Genomic DNA, 26,149 nt, shown 5'->3' on the forward strand with positions numbered 1-26,149 from the left:
CTTAACTCGATTCATACAGCTCTTGATAAAAATGAGTTCCCTGTTGGGTTGTTTGTGGACCTGCGTAAAGCTTTTGTTACTGTCAACCACCAAAACCTTCTTCTTAAATTACATCATTATGGAGTCAGAGGACACTCCCTACAATACCTCAAATCCTACCTTACTGACAGGCTCCAATATGTTTCTGTGAATAATACAATTTCTCCCACCCTATCCATCAACATTGGTGTTCCCCAGGGCAGCATACTTGGCCCTCTCCTCTTTCTCATCTACATTAATGACCTTCCAAATGCCTCCCAACACCTCAAACCAATTCTATTTGCTGACGACACAACCTTCATTTACTCCAGTCCTGATCCCCTTGCTCTAAATGCCACAGTAAATACTGAGCTAAATAAAGTCCATCTGTGGCTAACTGCCAACAAACTCACCCTTAACATTGACAAAACTTTCTATATTCTGTTTGGCAATAAATCCTCTAATCAAATAAATCTCAAAATAAACAATACCCAAATTTGTAACAAATTAGATGGCAAATTCCTTGGCATTCTCAATGACCACAAGCTGAATTTCCAGGGACACATTCTAAACATATCAAAAAAAGTTTCAAAAACTGTGGGCATTCTTTCTAAGATCAGATATTATGTACCACGCCCTGCCCTGGTGACTCTCTATTACTCCCTTATCTATCCATATCTCATCTATGGTATTTGTGCTTGGGGCTCTACTACCCAAAATCACTTACGTCCTCTAATTACTCAACACATAGCTGCTATTAGGACAATATCCAATTCTGGCCCCAGACATCACTTGGTACCCCTACTCAAATCTCTGAATATGTTAGACATTAAGTTACTGCACATTCTCTCATGTGTATTATACATATATAAAACGCTAAACTATAATGCCAATCCTGATCTCAAAAGTTTCATAGAAGGTTGTAACAGAACCCATGAGCACCACACCAGAAATAAATACAGTTTTGATATTCCTAGAGTACGACTGAATCAAACTAGAAATGCTCTACAAATCAAGGGGCCCAGAATGTGGAATGACCTTCCCAACCATGTTAAAGACTGTACCTCTCTCAACCAGTTTAAGTTAAAAACGAAGCTATACCTAATAAATTCCCTGTAACCTACCTTACCCTTCTATTGTCAACCAATGTCTGTTTTTCTTTAAAGAGCGCTGTTTGTCGACATAATTGTATTTGTGCTGCTTTTTCATCTTTGTTTTCATTTCTTGTTTTCATTCTACTCATTATGCTCAATTAGTATTAAGTTTGTCATTTAAGTTTATCATGCCCGAAACGCTTTGCGTAATAGTGGCTTTAGGCATTGTATGTACTAGCTCTACCTATAAGTCAACCAATCCCTGTAAAAATTTATTGTATGTATGTACCTTACCTAAATAAAATTGTATTGTATTGTATTGAATGAAAAAGCCCTGATAAAGCTGGACTTCAAAAATGCTTTCAATCTGGTTAGAAGGGATGCAGTACTCAGTGCAGTTCATCGCCTTTTTCCTTCCCTCTACCCGTTTGTAAACTCATGCTACAGCAAGAATCTAACTCTGCTTTTTGGGGAACATGAAATTGAATCACAAGAAGGTGTCCAACAAGGTGACCCCCTTGCTCCTTTTCTGTTCTGCCTAGTTATCAAGGAAGTCACCGATAACCTGTCCAGTGAGCTCAACATTTGGTTTTTGGATGATGGTACTCTAGCCGGCTCCCCAGCCTCACTCTTGGACGACATAAGAATAATCCAGGAGCAAGGAGCAAGCCTAGGCCTCACCCTGAACCCTTCCAAGTGCGAAATAACCTCCGCCAACCAGCACATACTAGAGCAAATAAAGGTTGTTTTGCCTGACATTCATACAACCAACCCTGAGGACAGCACACTCCTAGGCGCTCCTCTTGGAAGGAATGCCATCGACGGGGTCCTCGGTAAGAAGATCACTGACCTGAAGAGGATGAACGAGAGGATTGAAGACATCGATGCTCATGATGCACTTTACCTCATCACCAGATGCTTGTCCCTCCCCAGGCTGACCTACTTTCTAAGATGTTCGCCATCTTTCAACAATATTAAATTAGAAGAGTATGACAGCTTGCTGAAATCAACACTAGAAAAAGCCCTCAATCTTTCCCTCAGCGACTCACAGTGGAAACAGGCCTCCCTTCCTGTCAGACTCGGGGGCCTTGGCATGCGCACAGCAACACAAATTGCTGTACCAGCGTTCCTGTCCTCTTCAGTGGGGTCTGACAACTTGGTGAAGGAAATCCTACCTGAGCACCTAGTTCAACAGGCAGGGGTGCATGATCCCAGCTTCACAGACTGCACAACCAAATGGGTCTCTCTCGCAGGACCAGCACCCCAACCACCGCCTTCTGAAGCCCATAAGCAATCCAGCTGGGATCGCCCCATTGCCGACCAAGAAGCTGCAACTTTGCTAGAAGCTGCGACAACACCACATGACACTGCCCGACTTAGAGCTGTAGCAGCTCCCCATGAAGGTGATTTCCTATTAGCAACCCCAATGTCAGCAACCGGCACCCGTCTCACACCGCAGGCCCTCCGAATTGCCGTGGATCTCCGCCTATCTGCCACAATCCACACCGAATACAGGCGTATTTGCGGCGAGGCAGAGGCCGACAGATATGGATGGCATGGCCTTCTCTGCCAAAGGACGGGAGGATGGCATGCAAGACACGGCGAGGTTAATGACATTATTAAGAGAAGCCTTACCACAGCCGGTTGTCCAGCAGAGAGCCCCGTTACCTAATGTCCCGCAACTCTGATGAGCCTGTCGGTCGCCCAGATGGAATTACGGTGAACCCCTGGAAGAATGGTAGACAGTTGGTGTGGGACTACACTTGCGTTTCAACTTTAGCCAATACCTATGTTGACTTCAGTGCTACACAAGCAGGAGGAGCTGCCAATCACCGGGAAGCAGCCAAGTCACGTAAATACAGAAACCTTGAGCACCACTACAATTTTGTCCCCATTGCGTCAGAGACACTTGGTGCCTGGGGTAAAAGTGCTGCTAGCTTTTTGAAGGAGTTGGGGTCTAAGCTAATCGAAACAACTAGAGACCCTAGAGCTGCCAGTTTTCTTTTTCAGCGCCTTAGTGTGGCAATCCAGAGAGGAAATGCTCACTGCATCCACGGTTCCTGCCCGCCATCTGAGGAGCTGGAGGAGCTGTTCAACTTGTGACAAGCAGCCTTGTACCCTGCATGTAATCAATATTGTAACTTTTTTTGTGTAATGACATTTTCAAATAAAGTTAGATAAATATACACACTTAACAAAAGAATAGGGGTGGTAGGAGAAGAAAATATCAAAGTGTTCAGTGAGGATCCACAAGGTCTTCTCTGAGTACTCTTTATTTTCTTCTCCGAGGCTATGGGTCCTCTGCCTGCCTTTGCAATAATGTACCAATGTGTGTATTTTCATAACCCGTTTTAAATTGTTGAAAAATAAATAACTACATTGTGAATGCAAGTCAATGTTTACATGTTAAATCAGAGTTGCCAGATTCCGCTTAAAATAGCAAATTGTGCTTATTTTCAAAGCTTGAGAATTTAGCTTTAAAGTAGTTAAAGCTACGAATTTCGCAATTTGCTATGTACTTTAGTGTACTATTTTAAAATAAGGTTGGTTTTTAAGCTGCAAGTCATATGAATCTCAAAAAAAGTATTATTATAAATCTCATCTCCATAGTTCACTAGTTTCTGCAAATCAGATCTGGTAACTCTGTAGGCCAAGTACTGGAGGACTCGTACACAATATGTGTGGAAGCGGATACAAGACACTCCGTACATTGACAACATCGCACACTAATATTTTTACCACTTCGGACACCAGCTTTCGACATTTCGCATATGTGTACGTGTTCCATATTAAAACGACAATATAATGCTATTAACAATTAAAATCTTCTATTTAACAGGCATATAGTTATTAAATGAAGTTTAGTGATGTAATAGACATAATCCGGAGTTGGTAAGGACGCCGCCCGCCAGCGTAAACACAACACACCCGAATGCCTACAAACACGATACAACGCACAAAACACAACACTTCTGTCAGTTTTTGGATAAACCCCTTTTATATTTATTATGTGAGAGTTATACATGTATAAAATGATAACTATTATAGGTAAGCGCCTAATATTTAATATTAATCAATAAAAAAGAAGTCAGAAGCCACACGCCTGTCTGTACATGTCTTTTGTGTAAAAGTATTTTGGGCGCTCATGTACTTGTGCGCTAGCTGGCGTTCACAACTGTTCTCGCCTACAAGCATTAGAATTAAACAAACGAATTTGTTTTTTCATTTATATACAAGAAGAGAAGGCTTCCCTGGAGTCTGTAATATTCATCTGATCACTGGTCTCCCATTTGGTCCTCATTGCTTTATCTTACTATTATTGAATGTCAATAACCGTATTATGCAATTTCAATTTCTTCAATTTCAATTTATTATGCACCCCATACCCATCCCGTGGGCGGTGGTGTAAAGGATTACAGAGGCACATAATCGGTTCAGGAACTGAACCCTCTAGTTCGTTTAGCTAATCAAATAACAATGTTTGACGCTAGTTACAAAATTATTAATGTTGTATACACATGTACACACACTCATACATACATGTACATATATATATATATATATATATATATATATATATATATATATATATATATATATATATATATATATATATATATATATATATATATATATATATATATTGGTGTATACTGGCAGCAGGTTTTCTTTCAAACATGTTTCATTGAATATGACCGCATATTCTGTATTTATTATTTTCTGGTTTAGGGCTTCTATCCCTCTAACTATTTTCTTAGCATCAGGGCTTAATTGAAATAGGAGTTCTCCAAAACTCATTTTCGTACTTTTAAGGTGAAGAAAAGAAGTGATTTACTATAGAGTGTATTACACTTATTTGTATAATTTGCACGACGTTTCGAACCTCCATGGTTCATTCTCAAGTGAACAGATCTTACAATACTAGTTGATTTTATACCCGCATTAGGTCAGGTGATAATACAATGAAGGTGAAAACATGGGGGGATACATAAGGGATAAACATAGGGGCTGCAGAAGGCTTATTGGCCCATACGAGGTATCTCCTATCAAAGATTAATCCAGTGTAATTGGCCTGTTATGTTGGACATTGTCTTCTGTGTTGGCATCGATATGTTCTTGTCTTGTCCTTACTCTCATGGTGGGTAGAGTAAATAGTTCCGTGATTTGGGTGTTCATGGTAGGTCGCTCTATTCTTATGTGAATTGCCTCAAGAATTTGTAATCTTCTTGAATCTTGGGTTTTGTCTATTATGCAAGTATTCTTGTTCAACATTTCCAACGTATATACCAAGCCCACCAACATAGGATTATGCCTGAACGGTAGAAGTGAGTGCCCCCAAAGATACAAAGCCAGTGTTCTCAATGCATATATTCGTCGAGCGCTTACCCACTGCTCTGAATGGAGCAACGTGAGTAGAGAGTTTGAAAGAGTAAGTCAGGTATTGGTGAACAACGGATATAGCAACGCGGAAATAAACGCTGCTATAAGAAGACACTTGGACCGTTGGTATAATTCAGAACCTAGAACAGAAACCACAACACCCCCAATAAAATTATATTACAAATCAACCATGCACAGTGAACATATAAAAGAGGAAAGAATAATGAAAGAAATAATCCGTAAAGGAGTAAAAAGCACTACTCCTAACCAAAACATAAACCTGATAATATTCTACAAAACCAAGAAGACTTCCGAACTCCTTATCAGAAACAGCCCGAAGCCGACGGAGAACCCTCTACAGCAGTCAAGCGTTGTATACATGTACACTTGCCCCCACGAAGGATGTAACCTTCAATGTAAGTACATAGGTATGACGTCGACCAAGCTGACGAGGCGTTTGACATGCCATTTTCAATCTGGTGCCCCTAGGAATCACATGAGACAAGCCCATGACATTACTCTAACAAGAGAAATGTTGAACAAGAATACTTGCATAATAGACAAAACCCAAGATTCAAGAAGATTACAAATTCTTGAGGCAATTCACATAAGAATAGAGCGACCTACCATGAACACCCAAATCACGGAACTATTTACTCTACCCACCATGAGAGTAAGGACAAGACAAGAACATATCGATGCCAACACAGAAGACAATGTCCAACATAACAGGCCAATTACACTGGATTAATCTTTGATAGGAGATGCCTCGTATGGGCCAATAAGCCTTCTGCAGCCCCTATGTTTATCCCTTATGTATCCCCCCATGTTTTCACCTTCATTGTATTATCACCTGACCTAATGCGGGTATAAAATCAACTAGTATTGTAAGATCTGTTCACTTGAGAATGAACCATGGAGGTTCGAAACGTCGTGCAAATTATACAAATAAGTGTAATACACTCTATAGTAAATCACTTCTTTTCTTCACCTTAAAAGTACGAAAATGAGTTTTGGAGAACTCCTATTTCAATTAAGCCCTGATGCTAAGAAAATAGTTAGAGGGATAGAAGCCCTAAACCAGAAAATAATAAATACAGAATATGCGGTCATATTCAATGAAACATATATATATATATATATATATATATATATATATATATATATATATATATATATATATATATATATACATATATATATATATATATATATATATATATATATATATATATATATATATATATACATATACATATACATATATACATACACATACATATTTAATCACCTACACAAATACACACATTAATAATCTTTGTGTCACAAGTGATCAACAAGAGGCTCACAACAGTCACTATACAAGGCACTTTACATCTATGGTGAGTCACACAGTTACTAGTCTTGCTGCACACCCACCCAACTGGGCGGCAGCTTTACAGTCATGTGCTCCACACCCACCCAACTGGGCGGCAGCTTTACAGTCATGTGCAGCATTACCTACAGTAAGCAAATTTTGGATACTTCGCTACAACTTTAAACTTTAATAAAGTTGTCCATCAGCATTTTGTGGTGTTCAGCTACCCTTATCTTCTGTATGTTCCTCACATTACCAGTATACACAAACATTGACATGTAGGGATATAGACCCTCAGGTAAGTTGGTAATTTAAATGCATAGTAGCAGTCCTAGGCGTTCAATCCCCGACCGCCGTCCAAGTGGTTTGGCACCATTCCTCCCCATCCCATCCCAAATCCTTATCCTGATCCCTTCCCAGTGTTAAATAGTTGTAATGAATAGGCACTATATATATATGTATTATATATATATATATATATATATATATATATATATATATATATATATATATATATATATATATTATACCAGTATAATCTAATAATATATACTGGTCTAATAAAATAATTAGACCAGTTAATACTCTCACTCGTTGTGTTAGGATATGTTAGCTTGATAAAACTGACTGTTCATTGTTGAGAAATGTGTTAACAAACAATATATCTGACTTTATCAAGACTGTAGCTTGCTTAGCAAAAGGGACTTTTTTTAAATTTGGGTTCAGTTTAACTACCGCTCAATGGATGAGTAATTGGGGCATAATAAAGGCACTAAGCTGATAAAATGAAAGATGGGAAAACAACATTAGAGAGATAAACTCGAGAGACGTTTTCATGTTAACCCGAAAATTATTTGAGGAGCAAGACGGACTGCGGGTCAGGCAATTGGTCTTCATGCTATCGTGATGGGGGATCAGCCATTATGCGTGTTAATGACTTGTATAGTTGTGTAGTTAAGGACAACAGGGTAAAGGGGTAATGGGCATTGTGGTTGATTGTTCTACCTGGGAATCCTCCACTGTTTTATATCTTATGAATGTATGTATGTATGTACTAACCTAGTTGTGGTTGCGGGGGTTGAACTTTGGCTCTTTGGTCCCGCCTCTCAACCGTCAATCAACTGATGTACAGATTCCTGAGCCTACTGGGCTCTGTCATATCTACATTTGAACCTGTGTATGGAGTCAGCCTCCACCACATTACTGCCTAATGCATTCCATTTATTAACTACTCTGACACTGAAAAGTTCTTTCTATAATCTCTCTGCTTCATTTGGGTACTCAGCTTCCACCTGTGTCCCCTTGTGCGTGTACCACATGTGTTAAATAAATGTATGTATGTATGTATGTATGTATGTATGTATGTATGTATGTATGTATGTATGTATGTATGTACGTATGTATGTATGTATGTATGTATGTATGTATGTATGTATGTATGTATGTATGTATGTATGTATGTATGTATGTATGTATGTATGTATGTAAGGAGAGAGAGGAGAGAAAGAGAGAGAAAGAGATGAAGACCGAGACAGAGAAATAGATATAGACAGAGTCAGGGAGAGAATGTTAGACACAGAGACGGATAGATAAGGATATGCAAAGTCAGTGAGAGAATGACAGAGATAGAGCGAGGAAAGAGACAGAGAGACAGGCTGACACAGAGAATGTCAGAGACGAGGAGAAGCAGAGACAGAGGGACAGGAGCAGAGGGACAGGGACAGACGGACAGGGCCAGAGGAGGGACGGGGGAACAGAGGGGGGGCAGTGGGACAGAGAGGGGAGACAGGGACATAGAAGGGGACAGGGACAGGAACAGAGGGACAGAGACAGAGGGACAGGAACAGAGGGACAGGGTCAGAGAGGAAGACCGGGGGACAGAGGGAGGAGAGGGGGGCAGGAGACCAAGAGAGAGGGGACAGAGGAGAGACAGGGGATAGAGTGGGCAGGGGGACAGAGGGAGGGACAGGGACAGACAGAGAAAGACAGGAACAGGGGGGCAGAAAGGGCGGACAGGGGGACAGAGGGAGGGACAGGGACAGACAGAGAAAGACAGGAACAGGGGGGCAGAAAGGGCGGACAGGGGGACAGAGACAGGGACAAGGGGACAGAGATGGATAGGGGGACTGGAGGAAAGGGAGGGGGACAGATGAAGGACAGCGGACAGAAAGAGTGGGCAGGTGGACAGAGAGGTACAGGGGACAGAAAGAAGGACAGGGGGACAGAGATGGACAGGGGGACATAGAGGAACAGGGGGACAGAGAGTGACAGGGGGACAGAGAGAGGAACAGGAGGACAGAGAGGAACAGGGGGACAGAGAGAGACGGGGGGACAGAGAGAGGGACAATGGGATAGAGAGGGACAGGGGGACAGAGAGATGGAAAGGGGGAACAAGGGGACAGGGGGAAAGGGATCGGGGACAGAGGACAGAAAATGTGGGCAAGGGGACAAAGTGAGGGACAGGGGGACAAAGATGGACAGGGGGACAGGAGGAAAGGGGGGAGATGTATGAGGGGGAATGTTTGCGAGAGATGGAGAAGGGGTATTTAGAACGGTACGTTAGAGAGGGGACAACTAAGGCGCATCATTGAAAAGCAAATGAGCATCATTGCAATAGCAGGAGCCACACACATCTTCAGCCTGCGTTGTTGAGACATTGTCAATTAAGCGGTGTCCAATAACAGTATCTTCGGTATTTAAGCGATACCTTTAAAAATACTGGAAATATTGAAAGATATTAATCCAGATATTAATCCCCTTGTGCAACGCACACAAGAGGCAACAGCTTCTAGCTCTACAAGCGGCAATATAAAATAGAGAATAGGCGATTGTTTTCACTCATAGTGTAATAAACCCACGGACCCACCCACCCGCTGAAGCCGTAAATGCCAAGACATTACTTCCGTTTAAAATTAAGCCGGAATAATCCTCAGGTATGTGGAGGATGTGGGAGGCCTTTGATCAACCGCCGCCTTCCTGCCCCGTCGACGGGGCCATCAGCCCTCAGTGTGCCCTCAGCCAAATTCATGTGAAACATGTATGTGTGTGTATTAAATATTTTAATTTATTATTTCCAAGATTTAGCTGTTAGCTCTTGGACCCCGCCTTTCTAAGCGTCGGTTGTCTAATGTACCGAATCTCGGCCTCTTTTCCTCCATCATATCTAAACAACATATATTTTTATCTAACACACACACACATCCCCAAGATGCAGCCTTTAGCAGCTTCCTGACTTTCAGGTTCCTATTTACTGCAAGGTGAAGAGAGGCATTAGTGTGTGTATGTTTGTGTGTGTGTGTGTGTGTGTGCGTGTGTACGTGTGTGTGTGCGTTTGTGTGTTTGTGTGTATACTCACCTAGTTGTGGTTGCGGGGGTTGAGCTCTGGCTCTTTGGTCCCACCTCTCAACTGGCAATCAACTGATGTACAGATTCCTGAGCCTACTGGGCTCTATCATATCTGCATTTGAAACTGTGTATGGAGTCAGCCTCCACCACATCACTGCCTAATGCATTCCATCTATTAACTACTCTGACACTGAAAAAGTTCTTTCTAACATCCCAGTGGCTCATTTGGGTATTAAGTTTCTACCTGTGTCCCCTTGTTCGCCTACCACCCGTGTTTAACAGTTTATCTTTATGTACCCTATCAATTGCTCTGAGAATTTTGTAGGTAGTGATCATGTCTCCCCTTACTCTTCTGTCTTCCAGTGTCATGAGGTGCATTTCTCGCAGCCTGTCCTCGTAACTCATGCCTCTTAGTCCTGGGACTAGCCTATTGGCATACCATTAAACTTTTTCACGCTTCGTCTTGTGTTTGACAAGGTGTGTGTGTGTGTGTGTGTGTGTGTGTGTACTCACCTAGTTGTACTCACCTAGTTGTGTTTGCGGGGGTTGAGCTCTGGCTCTTTGGTCCCGCCTCTCAACCGTCAATCAACAGGTGTACAGATTCCTGAGCCTATCGGGCTCTGTCATATCTACACTTGAAACTGTGTATGGAGTCAGCCTCCACCACATCACCCCCTAATGCATTCCATTTGTCAACCACTCTGACACTAAAAAAGTTCTTTCTAATATCTCTGTGGCTCATTTGGGCACTCAGTTTCCACCTGTGTCCCCTTGTGCGTGTTCCCCTTGTGTTAAATAGACTGTCTTTATCTACCCTATCAATCCCCTTCAGAATCTTGAATGTGGTGATCATGTCCCCCCTAACTCTTCTGTCTTCCAGCGAAGTGAGGTTTAATTCCCGTAATCTCTCCTCGTAGCTCATACCTCTCAGCTCGGGTACTAGTCTGGTGGCAAACCTTTGAACCTTTTCCAGTTTAGTCTTATCCTTGACTAGATATGGACTCCATGCTGGGGCTGCATACTCCAGGATTGGCCTGACATATGTGGTATACAAAGTTCTGAATGATTCTTTACACAAGTTTCTGAATGCCGTTCGTATGTTGGCCAGCCTGGCATATGCCGCTGATGTTATCCGCTTGATATGTGCTGCAGGAGACAGGTCTGGCGTGATATCAACCCCCAAGTCTTTTTCCTTCTCTGACTCCTGAAGAATTTCCTCTCCCAGATGATACCTTGTATCTGGCCTCCTGCCCCCTACACCTATCTTCATTACATTACATTTGGTTGGGTTAAACTCTAACAACCATTTGTTCGACCATTCCTTCAGCTTGTCTAGGTCTTCTTGAAGCCTCAAACAGTCCTCTTCTGTTTTAATCCTTCTCATAATTTTAGCATCGTCCGCAAACATTGAGAGAAATGAATCGATACCCTCCGGGAGATCATTTACATATATCAGAAACAAGATAGGACCGAGTACAGAGCCCTGTGGGACTCCACTGGTGACTTCACGCCAATCGGAGGTCTCACCCCTCACCGTAACTCTCTGCTTCCTATTGCTTAGATACTCCCTTATCCACTGGAGCACCTTACCAGCTACACCTGCCTGTCTCTCCAGCTTATGTACTAGCCTCTTATGCGGTACTGTGTCAAAGGCTTTCCGACAATCCAAGAAAATGCAGTCCGCCCAGCCCTCTCTTTCTTGCTTAATCTGTGTCACCTGATCGTAGAATTCTATCAAGCCTGTAAGGCAAGATTTACCCTCCCTGAATCCATGTTGGCGATTTGTCACGAAGTCCCTTCTCTCCAGATGTGTTACCAGGTTTTTTCTCACGATCTTCTCCATCACCTTGCATGGTATACAAGTTAAGGACACTGGCCTGTAGTTCAGTGCCTCTTGTCTGTCGCCCTTTTTGTATATTGGGACCACATTCGCCGTCTTCCATATTTCTGGTAGGTCTCCCGTCTCTAGTGATTTACTATACACTATGGAGAGTGGCAAGCAAAGTGCCTCTGCACACTCTTTCAGTACCCATGGTGAGATCCCATCTGGACCAACCGCCTTTCTAACATCCAGATCCAGCAGGTGTCTCTTGACCTCCTCTCTCGTAATTTCGAACTCCTCCAAGGCCGCCTGGTTTACCTCCCTTTCTCCTAGCACAGTGACCTCACCCTGTTCTATTGTGAAGACCTCCTGGAACCTCTTGTTGAGTTCCTCACACACCTCTCTGTCATTCTCTGTATACCTGTCCTCGCCTGTTCTAAGTTTCAATACCTGTTCTTTCACTGTTGTTTTCCTTCTGATGTGACTGTGGAGTAGCTTTGGTTCGGTCTTGGCTTTGTTTGCTATATCATTTTCAAAATTTTTCTCTGCTTCTCTTCTCACCCTGACGTACTCATTCCTGGTTCTCTGGTATCTCTCCCTGCTTTCTGGTGTTCTGTTATTCCGGAAGTTCCTCCACGCCTTTTTGTTCAGTTTCTTCGCTTCCATACATGCCCTATTATACCATGGATTCTTCTGTTGCTTCTCGGATTTTTCCCTTTGGGCCGGGATGAACCTGTTTACTGCCTCCTGACACTTTTGGGTAACATAGTCCATCATACCCTGTACAGACTTGTCTCTGATGTCTGTGTCCCAAGGTATTTCACTTAGGAAACTTCTCATCTGTTCATAATTCCCCTTTCGGTATGCCAGCCTTTTGATTCCTAGTTCTTTTTGGGGGGAGATAAGTCCTAGCTCTACCAGGTACTCAAAGTTCAATACACTGTGGTCACTCATTCCCAAGGGCGCTTCCATCTTAACTTCCCTTATATCCCATTCATTTAGGGTAAATATCAAATCAAGCATTGCTGGTTCATCTTCTCCTCTCATTCTTGTTGGCTCTTTGGTATGCTGGCTTAGAAAGTTTCTTGTTGCCACGTCCAGCAGCTTAGCTCTCCATGTTTCTGGTCCTCCATGCGGGTCTCTGTTCTTCCAATCTATCTTCCCATGGTTGAAGTCTCCCATAATTAGTAGTCCAGATCCATTCCTGCTAGCAACAGAAGCTGCTCTTTCTATTATGTTAATGGTGGCCATGTTGTTTCTATCATATTCCTGTCTAGGTCTTCTGTCATTTGGTGGTGGATTATATATGACTGCAACTATAATTTTTTTCCCTCCATTTGTTACAGTACCTGCTATGTAGTCACTGAAACCTTCACAGCCCTGAATATCCATCACCTCAAAATCCCAGCCTTTTCTTACCAGCAGAGCTACACCACCCCCACCTCTTCCTTCCCTCTCTTTCCGCATAACATAATAGTCCTGTGGGAACACTGCATTTGTTATTGTTTTCGTGATCTTTGTTTTTGTGAGGGCTATTATGTCTGGGTTTTCCTCTAGTACCAGTTCTCCAAGCTCATTTGCTTTATTTGTAATTCCATCAATGTTAGTGTACATCGCTTTGAGGCTCACTTTCTTCTGTCCCTTCTCAAATCGCCTCCTTGGTGAGTGTTCTGCTGGTGGGGGAGGCTGTTCCATGGGTGTGAGGACCTGTGAGGTGGGTAACAGGATCTCAGAGGATACTGGAATGAGGGGCGGGGGATCCAGTGAAGGGGGAGGGACAGGGAGGGTATGGGGTGAAAGGGGAGGGAGGACGGGAAGGAAAGGGGGGGAGGGAGGACTCGGGAGGAGGGGAGGGGTAGAAGGGTGGGGATTGGGTGTGGGGGGAGGGAGATTTGGCTGAACTTTTGAGTGGGGGCAGGGAGGGTTTGGGGTAGGGGGGTTTTCTATGCAGAGGAGGGAGGCGGGGTTGTCCTCCCTTCTGGTGTTACTGGGTAGCTGGTTGTGGGTTCCCCCCCTGTGTGTGTGTGTGTGTGTGTGTGTGTGTGTGTGTGTACGTGTATAACACACACGTACTTATGTGGTACGTATATGTTCTACATAATTGTAAGGCGTTTGCTGAATTAGAAAAGTCGGCTAGCAGTCCACCCTTAACGACACAATTAACTCATTACATAAAAATATACGTGGCTGTGCAACAGTGTGTGGGAATTGGGGAACTGGTGTGCATTTAGACGACTGGTGAGGACCAACAATGACGTAGAAGGATGGCACCAGCGTCTGAATCAAAGGGCAGTGAGGGACAACTTGGCTTTATATATTTTAATCCCCTTACTGTACCGTGAGGCGTCCCTGGTAACCTTGCAATACCAACTGGTTTCTGATCAAAAGCTAAAGTCCAGTCGCCGCAAGGGCAATAAAGAGAAACAGGAACATTTGTGGAAGCTTTGGGACCGTTACGAGGAAAAACAGATAAGCACCTCACAGTTCCTCAAGGAATTTTCGCGTTTTATCCCAAGAAGTGCCTGAACTAGAATTAGAAAACAGCAGTCTGTTTACTGGTTGTTATTTAACTTAAGTTAGTTGTAAATGATAATGTAAAAATAGCCACTGAGAACTGATGAGTTGCCCAAGACTTTTGCTCGTAAAGAGGGAATTGATTACAAACTTGGACTGCCTTTGAGCAGCCTGAGGGCAGCAATATCCCAGGAACATCAACTAAATTTCGGAGACTTGAAGCAAAGTGAAATTCACACCAGTTACTCCATCTATCATCATTCTATTATGCAGGAAGAACCGCACGTCTATGGGTCATCCAATAATGTTAGCAGACTTCTAGATATGTTACCACTGCTAGGCTTAGGCTCGGCTACAAGTACCTCTGGGAGTTTGTAACATCTGCTGATGTAGATTTGACTAAATGTAAACTCTGTCAGCAGAACTATTCGCTTACTTTGCGTCATTATATAATGGAATGTGAAAAAATCGCGGAATTTAGAGATAACACCATCAATAGTGTCCAAGAAATGTGTAAGTACTTCATTCATAATGATGTGCTGCTCGAAATCTTAGCGAAGTATCCAAAATTTGCTTACTGTAGGTAATGCTGCACATGACTGTAAAGCTGCCGCCCAGTTGAGTGGGTGTGGAGTACATGACTGTAAAGCTGCCGCCCAGTTGGGTGGGTGTGGAGCACATGACTGTAAAGCTGCCGCCCAGTTGGGTGGGTGTGGAGCAAGACTAGTAACTGTGTGACTCACCATAGATGTAAAGTGCCTTGTATAGTGACTGTTGTGAGCCTCTTGTTGATCACTTGTGACACAAAGATTATTGATGTGTGTATTTGTGTAGGTGATTAGATATGTATGTATATGTATATGTGTATACGTATATATATATGTACATGTATGTATGAGAGTGTGTACATGTATATATAGTATTAATAATTTTGTAACTAGCGTCACAAATTGTTATTTGCTTAGCTAAACGAACTAGAGGGTTCAGTTCCTGAACCGATTATGTGCCTCTGTAATCCTTTACACCACCGCCCACGGGATGGGTATGGGGTGCATAATAAAGAAAGAAATAGAATTGAATTGGTCTGATTAAGACTTTATGACCATGTAATCTATGTTTTGCTCCACTACTTACTGATTGAGTATGGGGTGCATAACAAATAATAGCCTCCTTCGGGGGCGTCTTGTTTCTAAACGTGTTAGTCTTAAATCCTTTAATCTCAAATCTTGCTACAATGTACCTCTTAATATATGTTATGTACTCTCGCAACCCAATGTACCTTCTTGTATATAAATAAATAGATTTCAACTGTAAGGGGGTATGGTTAAATAATTCTAATAATGGAAGCGCTAATTATATGAACTAGTGCCATGTATTTATTCAGACGAGAACAACAGCGAACACAAACCAGCGCATATACGAACGGAATGGTTTGTATGTACAAACTTCTCAGTGAACGAAGTTGTTTCTAGCCCGGTATCCGAAATTGCAGTATACGACTTGACCAGTCCCCTGTGGAAGCTGTTAGTCTCTTTGAAGAAGTCATCTCGACAGGATCTTCCAGCTATAAAACTTTAGCACACATGGATCATCCTGGTACATCAAACGGTAAGTAATTACTAAACTGTACAAAGTTTTATGCTAGAACATTTGTTACAGAATTGTCCCTGTCAGGGACAATTCAGTCCCTGTCCCATGTGTACCCCATCACATGTGACGGAGTATGTGGGAATAATTTTGTTGACACTGTCCATTTTGTCAATTCTACAACAGCAGATAATACGAATTCCCAGAGATATTTGTAACTTGAGATACTTGGTTTGGTTTGGTTAAGTTGCGTTAGGTTAGGTTAGGATAGATTAGGATCTTATTTCTAGCTTATTTCTACCTTGTAATTTGCCTTTCTTTCCTTGTTTTTCCTGCAATCAGCTTTTTTTATGCAGACAAGTATAGACCCAGAACTTAACCTCTTATCCACTATCTATGACAATAATCACTTTAATGATCTAAATTGCAGATATTTTGCAGCACATGATGTAAACAATGTATTAACTCATAATCACAATATCTCTGTAATCAATTTGAACGTTAGATCCCTAGGTAAACACTTCGATGATGTTAGTGCCTTGATTGAAACTATTGGCAACAAATTCTCTTTTATTATACTTACTGAAACATGGTTGAAAGAGGATACTACTCAACTCTTTAACATGCCTAACTACTCAGCAATTCACAACTGTCGTCAACTTCAGAGAGGTGGTGGCACTGCTCTTTACTACCACCAAGAACTAACATGCTTAAAAGAAATTAGAAATAGAGACTGCTATGGGGAGTATATCTTCGCCAGATTCAGAGTCAAGGGTGCTTAGTCTGTCCTGTCTGTGGGTGCAGTCTATAGAATTCCTAACACTGATGTGTCTGAATTCAACTCAAACCTTAGAAATCTAATACTTGATAACAGACTGAACAAAAACCACCTAATTATCGCAGGGGACTTTAATATTGACCTCTGCGAGCCAGAACACCCTACTGCTGTTAGCTTCCTCAACTGTATGAATTCCTGCTTCCTCATACCCTTAATCACTAGACCTACTAGAATCACTGATAGCACTGCCACGACTCTAGATCACATCTGGACCAACATAACCTCTCCGCTTACTTCAGGTATAATCACTGATAGCACTACAGACCATTACCCCACATTTCTCTTAACTAACATTAGCAAACCACCTCTAGAAACAAGGGAGTTAAGCTTTAGGCTGCACAATGAAACTGCTATAAACAATTTTATAACTGCTGCTGATAATGTCAACTGGGAGTCCGAGTTAGGTAACGTAGGGGACATCAACCTAGCAGTGTAATCTTTTCTACAAACAACTCTTAGCCTTTATAACACCCACTGTCCTATGCTTACAAAACAAGTCACAAGCAAAAGGCTTAACAATCCTTGGCTTACAAAGGGAATACTTAAATCCATTAACAAAAAACATGACCTTGAGAAGAAGTATAGGTTAGGAATTGTCTCCAAAGAATTCTCAAAGAATTACTCATTATTGCTATCTAAGATAATTAGACGAGCCAAAACTAAATACTACGAAGATAAATTTACCCAAATAAAGAGCAACATTAAACAAACTTAGAGCACAATTTCACAAATATTGGGATCAAAGAAATCTTTAAATAACAAACCGACTCTCCTGTCTAATAACGATGGTCAGCTTTCAGCCTCTGATTCTGCTATTGAGTTCAATAGGTTCTTCTCTTCCATTGGTTCATCCCTTGCAAATGATATTTCATCTTCCAGTACTGACATTAAGGACTATCTTACAGGTAATAACCACAGTCTCTGTACCTAAAGCCTATTAACTCCACTGACGTCAATGAGATAATCCTTTCCCTTAAAACCAAGTCTGGTGCCCTTGAGGAGATACCAACTTTACTTTACAAAAAAGCCTCCAGATCTTTAGCCCCTGCTATTGCTTTGCTCTTCAACAAGTCACTTGAACTCCAAACCATTCCAGATATTCTAAAAAAAGCAAGAGTAACGCCTGTCCACAAATGTGGTGATCCCACAGATGTTAACAACTACAGACCTATATCAATCCTGCCAAACTTGTCAAAAAATTTTGAAAAACTAATCTATAAGCAGCTTTACTCATATCTAGCCAAACTCAATATACTTAGCCCTTGCCAATATGGCTTCAGACCCAAAAAAAGCACTAACGATGCACTTATTAGTATGCTTAACTCGATTCATACAGCTCTTGATAAAAAGGAGTTCCCTGTTGGGTTATTTGTGGACCTACGTAAAGCTTTTGATACTGTCAACCACCAAAACCTTTTTCTTAAATTACATCATTATGGAGTCAGAGGACACTCCCTACAATACCTCAAATCCTACCTTACTGACAGGCTCCAATATGTTTCTGTGAATAATACAATTTCTCCCACCCTACCCATCAACATTGGTGTTCCTCAGGGCAGCATACTTGGCCCTCTCCTCTTTCTCATCTACATTAATGACCTTCCAAATGCCTCCCAACACCTCAAACCAATTCTATTTGCTGACGACACAACCTTCATTTACTCCAGTCCTGACCCCCTTGCTCTAAATGCCACAGTAAATACTGAGCTAAATAAAGTCCATCTTTGGCTAACTGCCAACAAACTCACCCTTAACATTGACAAAACTTTCTATATTCTGTTTGGCAATAAATCCTCTAGTCAAATAAATCTCAAAATAAACAATACCCAAATTTGTAACAAATTAGATGGCAAATTCCTTGGCATTCTCATTGACCACAAGCTGAATTTCCAGGGACACATTCTAAATATATCAAAAAAAGTTTCAAAAACTGTGGGCATTCTTTCTAAGATCAGATATTATGTACCACGCCCTGCTCTGGTGACTCTCTATTACTCCCTTATCTATCCATATCTCAACTATGGTATTTGTGCTTTGGGTTCTACTACCCAAAATCACTTACGTCCTCTAATTACCCAACACAAAGCTGCTATTAGGACAATATCCAACTCTGGCCCCAGACATCACTCGGTACCCCTACTCAAATCTCTGAATATGTTAGACATTAAGTCACTGCACATTCTCTCATGTGTATTATACATATATAAAACGCTAAACTATAATGCCAATCCTGATCTCAAAAGCTTCATAGAAGGTTGTAACAGAACCCATGAGCACCACACCAGAAATAAATACAGTTTTGATATTCCTAGAGTACGACTTAATCAAACTAGAAATGCTCTACAAATCAAGGGGCCCAGAATGTGGAATGACCTTCCCAACCATGTTAAAGACTGTACCTCTCTCAACCAGTTTAACATAAAAACTAAACACTACCTAATAAATTCCCTGTAACCTACCTCACTCCTCTATTGTCAACCCATGTCTGTTTTTTTATTTTTTTTATTTTTTTTATTTTTTTTTTTTTAATCAACACTGTCAACCTATTGTATTTGTGCTGCTTTTTCAGTCATGTTCCCCCTTTTTTTTATCTTTATTTGTATTTGTTCTCAACACTTTTTATTCTTTATGCTCAATTAGTATTAAGGTCTAGATATTAATGTTTTTCTTGCCCGAAATGCATTGCGTAATAGTGGCTTTAGGCATTGTATGTACTAGCTCTATCTATATATCAATCCATTAATGTAACATCACTTGTATGTATATACCTTACCTGAATAAACATATTATTATTATATTATTATTATTTACTGAATATAATCTATAGTGTATAATTTCAGTCCTTGCACTGAATTTTCCTCGGACATTAAACTAATCCCCTGACATCCCACAATATCTCCTATATACCCGGCAATATCCTGTACTACTTTTTTGCTCTATGTATTTGTATAAAAATTTTCTTAGTGTAATAATTTCACACCTGTATACAATGCCATCTTACATATATTTTACATTTTATCCCCAACTTTACCCCCAACTGGAGATACATATATATTTTTTTCTTCCAATAATATAGTATTTGCTTGAAATTAACAGCCTGGTCAATCAGGCTGTTGGATGCAACTCCTCTCAGTTTTGTTATACGAGTTTCAGCCTGGTTAATCACATCCAAAATTAAAGTTATTTCCAGATGCAGTCCTAAAATTTTTAACATTGCTATCACTAGTGTTAATGTAGATTATTTCATAATTTAAATAATATATTTAATTACTGTAGTACATTTGAACAACAATTTAACTTATAATTTTTGCAGCATAGGTGATTTGAATATAAGTATTTTATTAGAAATTATTTCCTTCAGGTCTTCAGGGAAAATTCATGAGGAGATGCACAAACTGCACACAATGTGTGCATGTCCGAAGCAATGTTTGCAAGTTCTGCCAGTGCGACTTCCGAAACAGTAGAGAATTAATGAAGAAAGAAGAGGAAGCCCGTTTTCTACTTAAAGGCAAGAAGGCTTTAGAACGAAATACAGCAAGCCGGGTTCTACGAAGGATTGAAAATCAGGTATTGAAGTTTGTCTACATCTGTTGTATTCATTTGTATTCTTCTTATGCTGAACTTGCTTGATAAGGTATAGAATCAACATGAATAATACTGTACAGTACTTACATACTATTTGTTTATTTATTTATATACAAGATAGCACACTGGGATTATGAGAGTACATAGCATTGATGTTTTTGCATTCTTGTAAAGCCACTAGCACACATAGTGTTTTGGGCAGGTCCTTAATCTAACAGATAATTTTAAATAGGCAATTTAAAGCAAAATTGGAAAAAATTGGCTGTACATTGTAAGAAAGTTTTACAAAGATTACTATGTACATTAAAGTAAAATTTGAGGGTTATCAACATATAAATTGTAGCATAATTTGAGGAATATTTCAAGGTATAATATAGTAAGATATGCATTCAATATAACAATCATGATATAAGGTGATAGCAATGATTACAATGGAAAAGTTGTATGGTTTAGGCACATATATTCTGGCATTGGGTTTCATAAGATACAGTGCGAGTTTAATGCACTAGTTAGGAAACTATCAAGATAAAATTAGGTACTTTTTGGTTTTATTTTTTAAAATGGCAGAAGTTGGACAGTTTTTAAATTTGTTAGCGAGTGAGTTCCATAGACAAGGTCCCTTTATTTGCATAGAGTATTTACACAGAATAACTTTGACTCTGGGGATATCAAAGATATTTATTTCTGGTATTGTGATTCTATTATGGGTTCTATTGCACATGCCCAGCTATGCTTCAAACATTTATTTTGTTGCATTTTCCCATATAGTGTTATTGTTTAAATATTATTTGCTTTTCAGCTAACATATCTGCGTGGCTGTGGGTATGAATCAATCGTTATCTATTACAAAAAAGGACCAGCACGGGTGACACATGGTATCCTACCAAAAAACACAATACAAGAAGAGGACAAGAAGATCTTCACCACTAACTTCTTTTTGTGTAAGTAGTTCACATAATATATAAATATATCACCACCTATTATTTTCTCTCATATATAATATATATATATATATATATATATATATATATATATATATATATATATATATATGTATGTATATATATATATATATATATATATATATATATATATATATATATATATATATGTATATATATATAATGACAGTGTCAGACCATGGAGGAAAATTGAAACAGGAATTTCCTTAAGTACTTTCGTATATTAATACATCTTCAGAAGACTCCTTCTGAAGATGTATTAATATATGAAAGTACTTAAGGAAATTCCTGTTTCAATTTTCCTCCGTGGTCTGACAGTCACATTTTTAATCACATGTTTATTTTCGTGATATACACACACACATATAAATATATATATATATATATATATATATATATATATATATATATATATATATATATATATATATATATATATATATATATATATATATATATATAATTTCAATCCCAATTTCAATTTCAATTCAATTATCTCTGTCATTGATGTATATGGCAAAAAGTGTGGGGCCCAAAACAGCACTATGTCTTAACATAATGGGTCCAAGGGCCCATAAGGTCTCAACAGCATTAAGGGCCCTTTAGCAAACCAGTGTGCTGGGGCCCCTATGACACCCATGACGTCTTTGTATCATTTCAAGTTTGTACATGTACTTCTTAAGATATGGGCACCATACAACTGCTGCATATTCTAGCTTTGGTCTAAAAAAATCATGAACAATTTATTTATTATTTATCCATGAATGTATTTAAAAGCAATTTTAAAGTTCGAAATTGTAGCACAACCTCCTGGCACAATGAGCTTTATGTGGTCCTCTTTATGTGGCTTTATGTAGACAATGAACATTATCGGTGCCAGAACTAAACCCTGTGGTACTCCACTCGTGACATTTCTCCAGTCCAATACATTGCCTCTGATTACTGCCCTCATTTTTCTATCAGTTTGAAATTTTTTAAATCCATGTTAGAAGCTTACCTGTCACCCCTCCAATATGCACCCCTCCAATTATATTTATTATAGTTAAATGAATTTAGTAAATTATTCGATATATTGTATTATAAGTGAATTGACACTAAACTATAAATGATACTAATAAGGTTTCAAAAATGAAAAACAGTAAAAATCCTTCATGTAAGACAAGAAAGTTGAAAAGTAAATTAACTGTAAACTAAATTATAAACTGTAGACATAATATAAAGTATTATAAGTAAAATACCTATAACTACCAAATAATAAGGTGTAAGGAACCATTTCTATTGTTTGTCCTTTTTTACCTGTTTCCTCAGGTATTTTAAAATTCCCATTCCGTTGTTACTACACTTTTTTCCTGGTGTAGTTCCCTGTGGTTCAAATTTTACTACATGTACTTCGTGCTGCTTCTGAATGATTGCTAATGGTAGCCCTTGTTGCACCTGCGGAACTTTTTGTAAATGTTGCACCTGCGGAACTTTTTGTAAATGTTGCATTTGTTGCACCTGCGGAACTTTTTGTACTTGTTGCACTTCTTGCACCTGCGGAACTTTTTGTACTTGTTGCACTTCTTGCACCTGCGGAACTTTTTGTACTTGATGCACTTCTTGCACTTGTAGCTCGTCATGATTTTTTTCCAGGGCATTATCGCTATCACCTTCTGATCCTAATGTAAGTTTATCTGCATCAAGCTTCCTTGTGCGTGCTGGAAAAAAAATAAAGATTTATAAAAATACTGCATGTACGTACACAGTTAAAAAATTGCTCAAGGAGCTAAGTAAGAACAAAGCAGTTGGCCAAGTGTAACAGTAAAAATATTGGAAAAAAACAAGTAAAACTAAACTGGTAGAACACCGGGAGAAAAGCTTTATAATATCAGACCATCAACATGGTTTTCGAAATGGAAGATCCTGTGTAACAAATTTAATCAGTTACTATGATCGAGCCGCAGAAATTTTACAGGAAAGAGATGGTTGCATTGACTGCATCTATCTGGACCTAAAAAAGGCATTCAACAGAATTCCACATAAGAGTTTGTTCTGGAAACTGGAACTTATTGGAGGGGTGACAGGTAAGCTTCTAACATGGATTAAAAAATTTCAAACTGATAGAAAAATGAGGGCAGTAATCAGAGGCAATGTATTGGACTGGAGAAATGTCATGAGTGGAGTACCACAGGGTTTAGATCTGGCACCGATAATGTTCATTGTCTACATAAAGCCACATAAAGAGGACCACATAAAGCTCATTGTGCCAGGAGGTTGTGCTACACTTTCGAACTTAAAAATTGCTTTTAAATACATTCATGGATAAATAATAAATAAATTGTTCATGATTTTTTTAGACCAAAGCTAGAATATGCAGCAGTTGTATGGTGCCCATATCTTAAGAAGTACATGTACAAACTTGAAATGATACAAAGACGTCATGGGTGTCATAGGGGCCCCAGCACACTGGTTTGCTAAAGGGCCCTTAATGCTGTTGAGACCTTATGGGCCCTTGGACCCATTATGTTAAGACATAGTGCTGTTTTGGGCCACACACTTTTTGCCATATACATCAATGACAGAGATGATTGAATTGAAATTGGGATTGAAATTATATATATATATATATATATATATATATATATATATATATTTTATTTATTTATTTATTTATTTATGTGTGTGTGTGTATATCACGAAAATAAACACGTGATTAAAAATGTGACAGTGTCAGACCACGGAGGAAAATTGAAACAGGAATTTCCTTAATTACTTTCGTATATTAATACATCTTCAGAAGGAGTCTTCTGAAGATGTATTAATATACAAAAGTACTTAAGGAAATTCCTGTTTCAATTTTCCTCCATGGTCTGACACTGTCATTATATATATATATGAGAGAAAATAATAGGTGGTGATATATTTATATATTATGTGAACTACTTACACAAAAAGAAGTTAGTGGTGAAGATCTTCTTGTCCTCTTCTTGTATTGTGTTTTTTGATAGCGATAATGCCCTGGAAAAAAATCATGACAAGCTACAAGTGCAGCAGGTGCAAGAAGTGCATCAAGTACAAAAAGTTCCGCAGGTGCAAGAAGTGCAACAAGTACAAAAAGCTCTGCAGGTGCAAGAAGTGCAACAAGTGCAACAAGTACAAAAAGTTCCGCAGGTGCAACAAATGCAACATTTACAAAAAGTTCCGTAGGTGCAACATTTACAAAAAGTTCTGCAGGTGCAACAAGGGCTACCATTAGCAATCATTCAGAAGCAGCAAGAAGTACATGTAGTAAAATTTGAACCACAGGGAACTACACCAGGAAAACAGTGTAGTAACAACGGAATGGGAATTTTATAATACCTGAGGAAACAGGTAAAAAAGGACAAACAATAGAAATGGTTCCTTACACCTTATTATTTGGTAGTTTATAGGTATTTTACTTATAATACTTTATATTATGTCAACAGTTTATAATTTAGTTTACAGTTAATTTACTTTTCAACTTCCTTATCTTACATGAAGGATTTTTACTGTTTTTCATTTTTGAAACCTTATTAGTATCATTTATAGTTTAGTGTCAATTCACTTATAATACAATATATTGAATAATTTACTAAATTCATTTAACTATAATAAATATAAATAAACATTTTTACCCCAGGATGAGTTTCAGTCACCCTACCCTAAAAATTAATGTTTCTTTATTACTAATCTTGTGAGAGGTAGCTTATTGTGCAGCCCATACTCATTCTGTGAGTGTTAGTTTATTGTGCACCCCATAGTCATCATGTCACCCAAGCCTGCTGCAGCTGCACCTGAGGGGTGGTGTAGGGAACCATTAGTATACTATTATGATTTGAGAGAGAGAATGCTCTGTGGACAGAGCATCAATATGGCTTAAGGCATTGAGCTTTGCCTCAAGATGAAGCTTGGGCTGATCTCTGATTTGCTTCTTGGGAGTCTTCATTTACGTGCACCCCATACTCAACCACTTTGTAGTAATTTATTGTGCAACCCATACTCATCCTGTTACCAGTAGTTTGTGCAACCCATACTTATCCTGTGATCCCTATCCCTCTACTTCAAGTCCCTCAAGGGGCGCACGAATTCAGTTTGGCATACTGCATTCTGCCTTCCCATCCTTAGCTACTGACCCATCACAATATTTTATATTATTTTATTTTATTTTATTTATATATATACAAGAAGGTACATTGGGTTTGTGAGAATACATTGAATAGTACAGTATTTACAATCTTGTAAAGCCACTAGTACGCGCAGCGTTTCGGGCAGGTCCTTAATCTAACAGATAATTTTAAGTAGGTAATTTCTATCAGAATTGATAAATGATAACAAATACATTGCAAGAGAAAAATGAGATGAGAAAGCTTAGCAAGTATATTAAAGCACATTGTTATATTAAAGCTCTGATTGATTACACTGACAGCTTGATTGGTAATTTAAACAAGATTAATAGACACCATACAGCAGATTGACAGCACATATAAGACAGCAATGATCACAATGGTAAAGATGTTCAGATTGGGTATATAAAGATTGGGAGACTGGGTAGCAATAGATACAGATAAACAAGATTAATAAACACCATACAGCAGATTGGCAGCACATATAAGACAGCAATGATCACAATGGTAAAGATGTTCAAAT

General features: G+C 39.4%; 1 protein-coding gene across 1 annotated transcript; it reads left to right on the forward strand.

Annotated features, from left to right (window-relative positions):
- Positions 1-15,464: 15,464 nt before the first annotated feature.
- On the forward strand, positions 15,465-21,499 carry LOC123748423 (uncharacterized). Its single transcript, XM_069315512.1, has 3 exons — positions 15,465-16,138; positions 20,317-20,522; positions 21,340-21,499. The coding sequence occupies exons 1-3, from the start codon at positions 16,114-16,116 to the stop codon at positions 21,487-21,489; spliced, it is 381 nt and encodes a 126-aa protein (XP_069171613.1). The 5' UTR covers positions 15,465-16,113; the 3' UTR covers positions 21,490-21,499.
- Positions 21,500-26,149: the final 4,650 nt, after the last annotated feature.

This window comes from Procambarus clarkii, chromosome 81 (genome assembly GCF_040958095.1).
Source record: "Procambarus clarkii isolate CNS0578487 chromosome 81, FALCON_Pclarkii_2.0, whole genome shotgun sequence".
Classification (NCBI taxonomy): domain Eukaryota; kingdom Metazoa; phylum Arthropoda; class Malacostraca; order Decapoda; family Cambaridae; genus Procambarus; species Procambarus clarkii.

What these genes read in the sequence shown, in the direction of transcription:
- LOC123748423 (XM_069315512.1), top strand. Translation starts at nt 16,114, where the DNA reads ATGGATCATCCTGGTACATCAAACG. An exon ending in TCATCCTGGTACATCAAACG is followed by an intron (nt 16,139 to 20,316) that starts GTAAGTAATTAC and finishes TATTTCCTTCAG; the next exon opens with GTCTTCAGGGAAAATTCATG. An exon ending in TACGAAGGATTGAAAATCAG is followed by an intron (nt 20,523 to 21,339) that starts GTATTGAAGTTT and finishes TTTGCTTTTCAG; the next exon opens with CTAACATATCTGCGTGGCTG.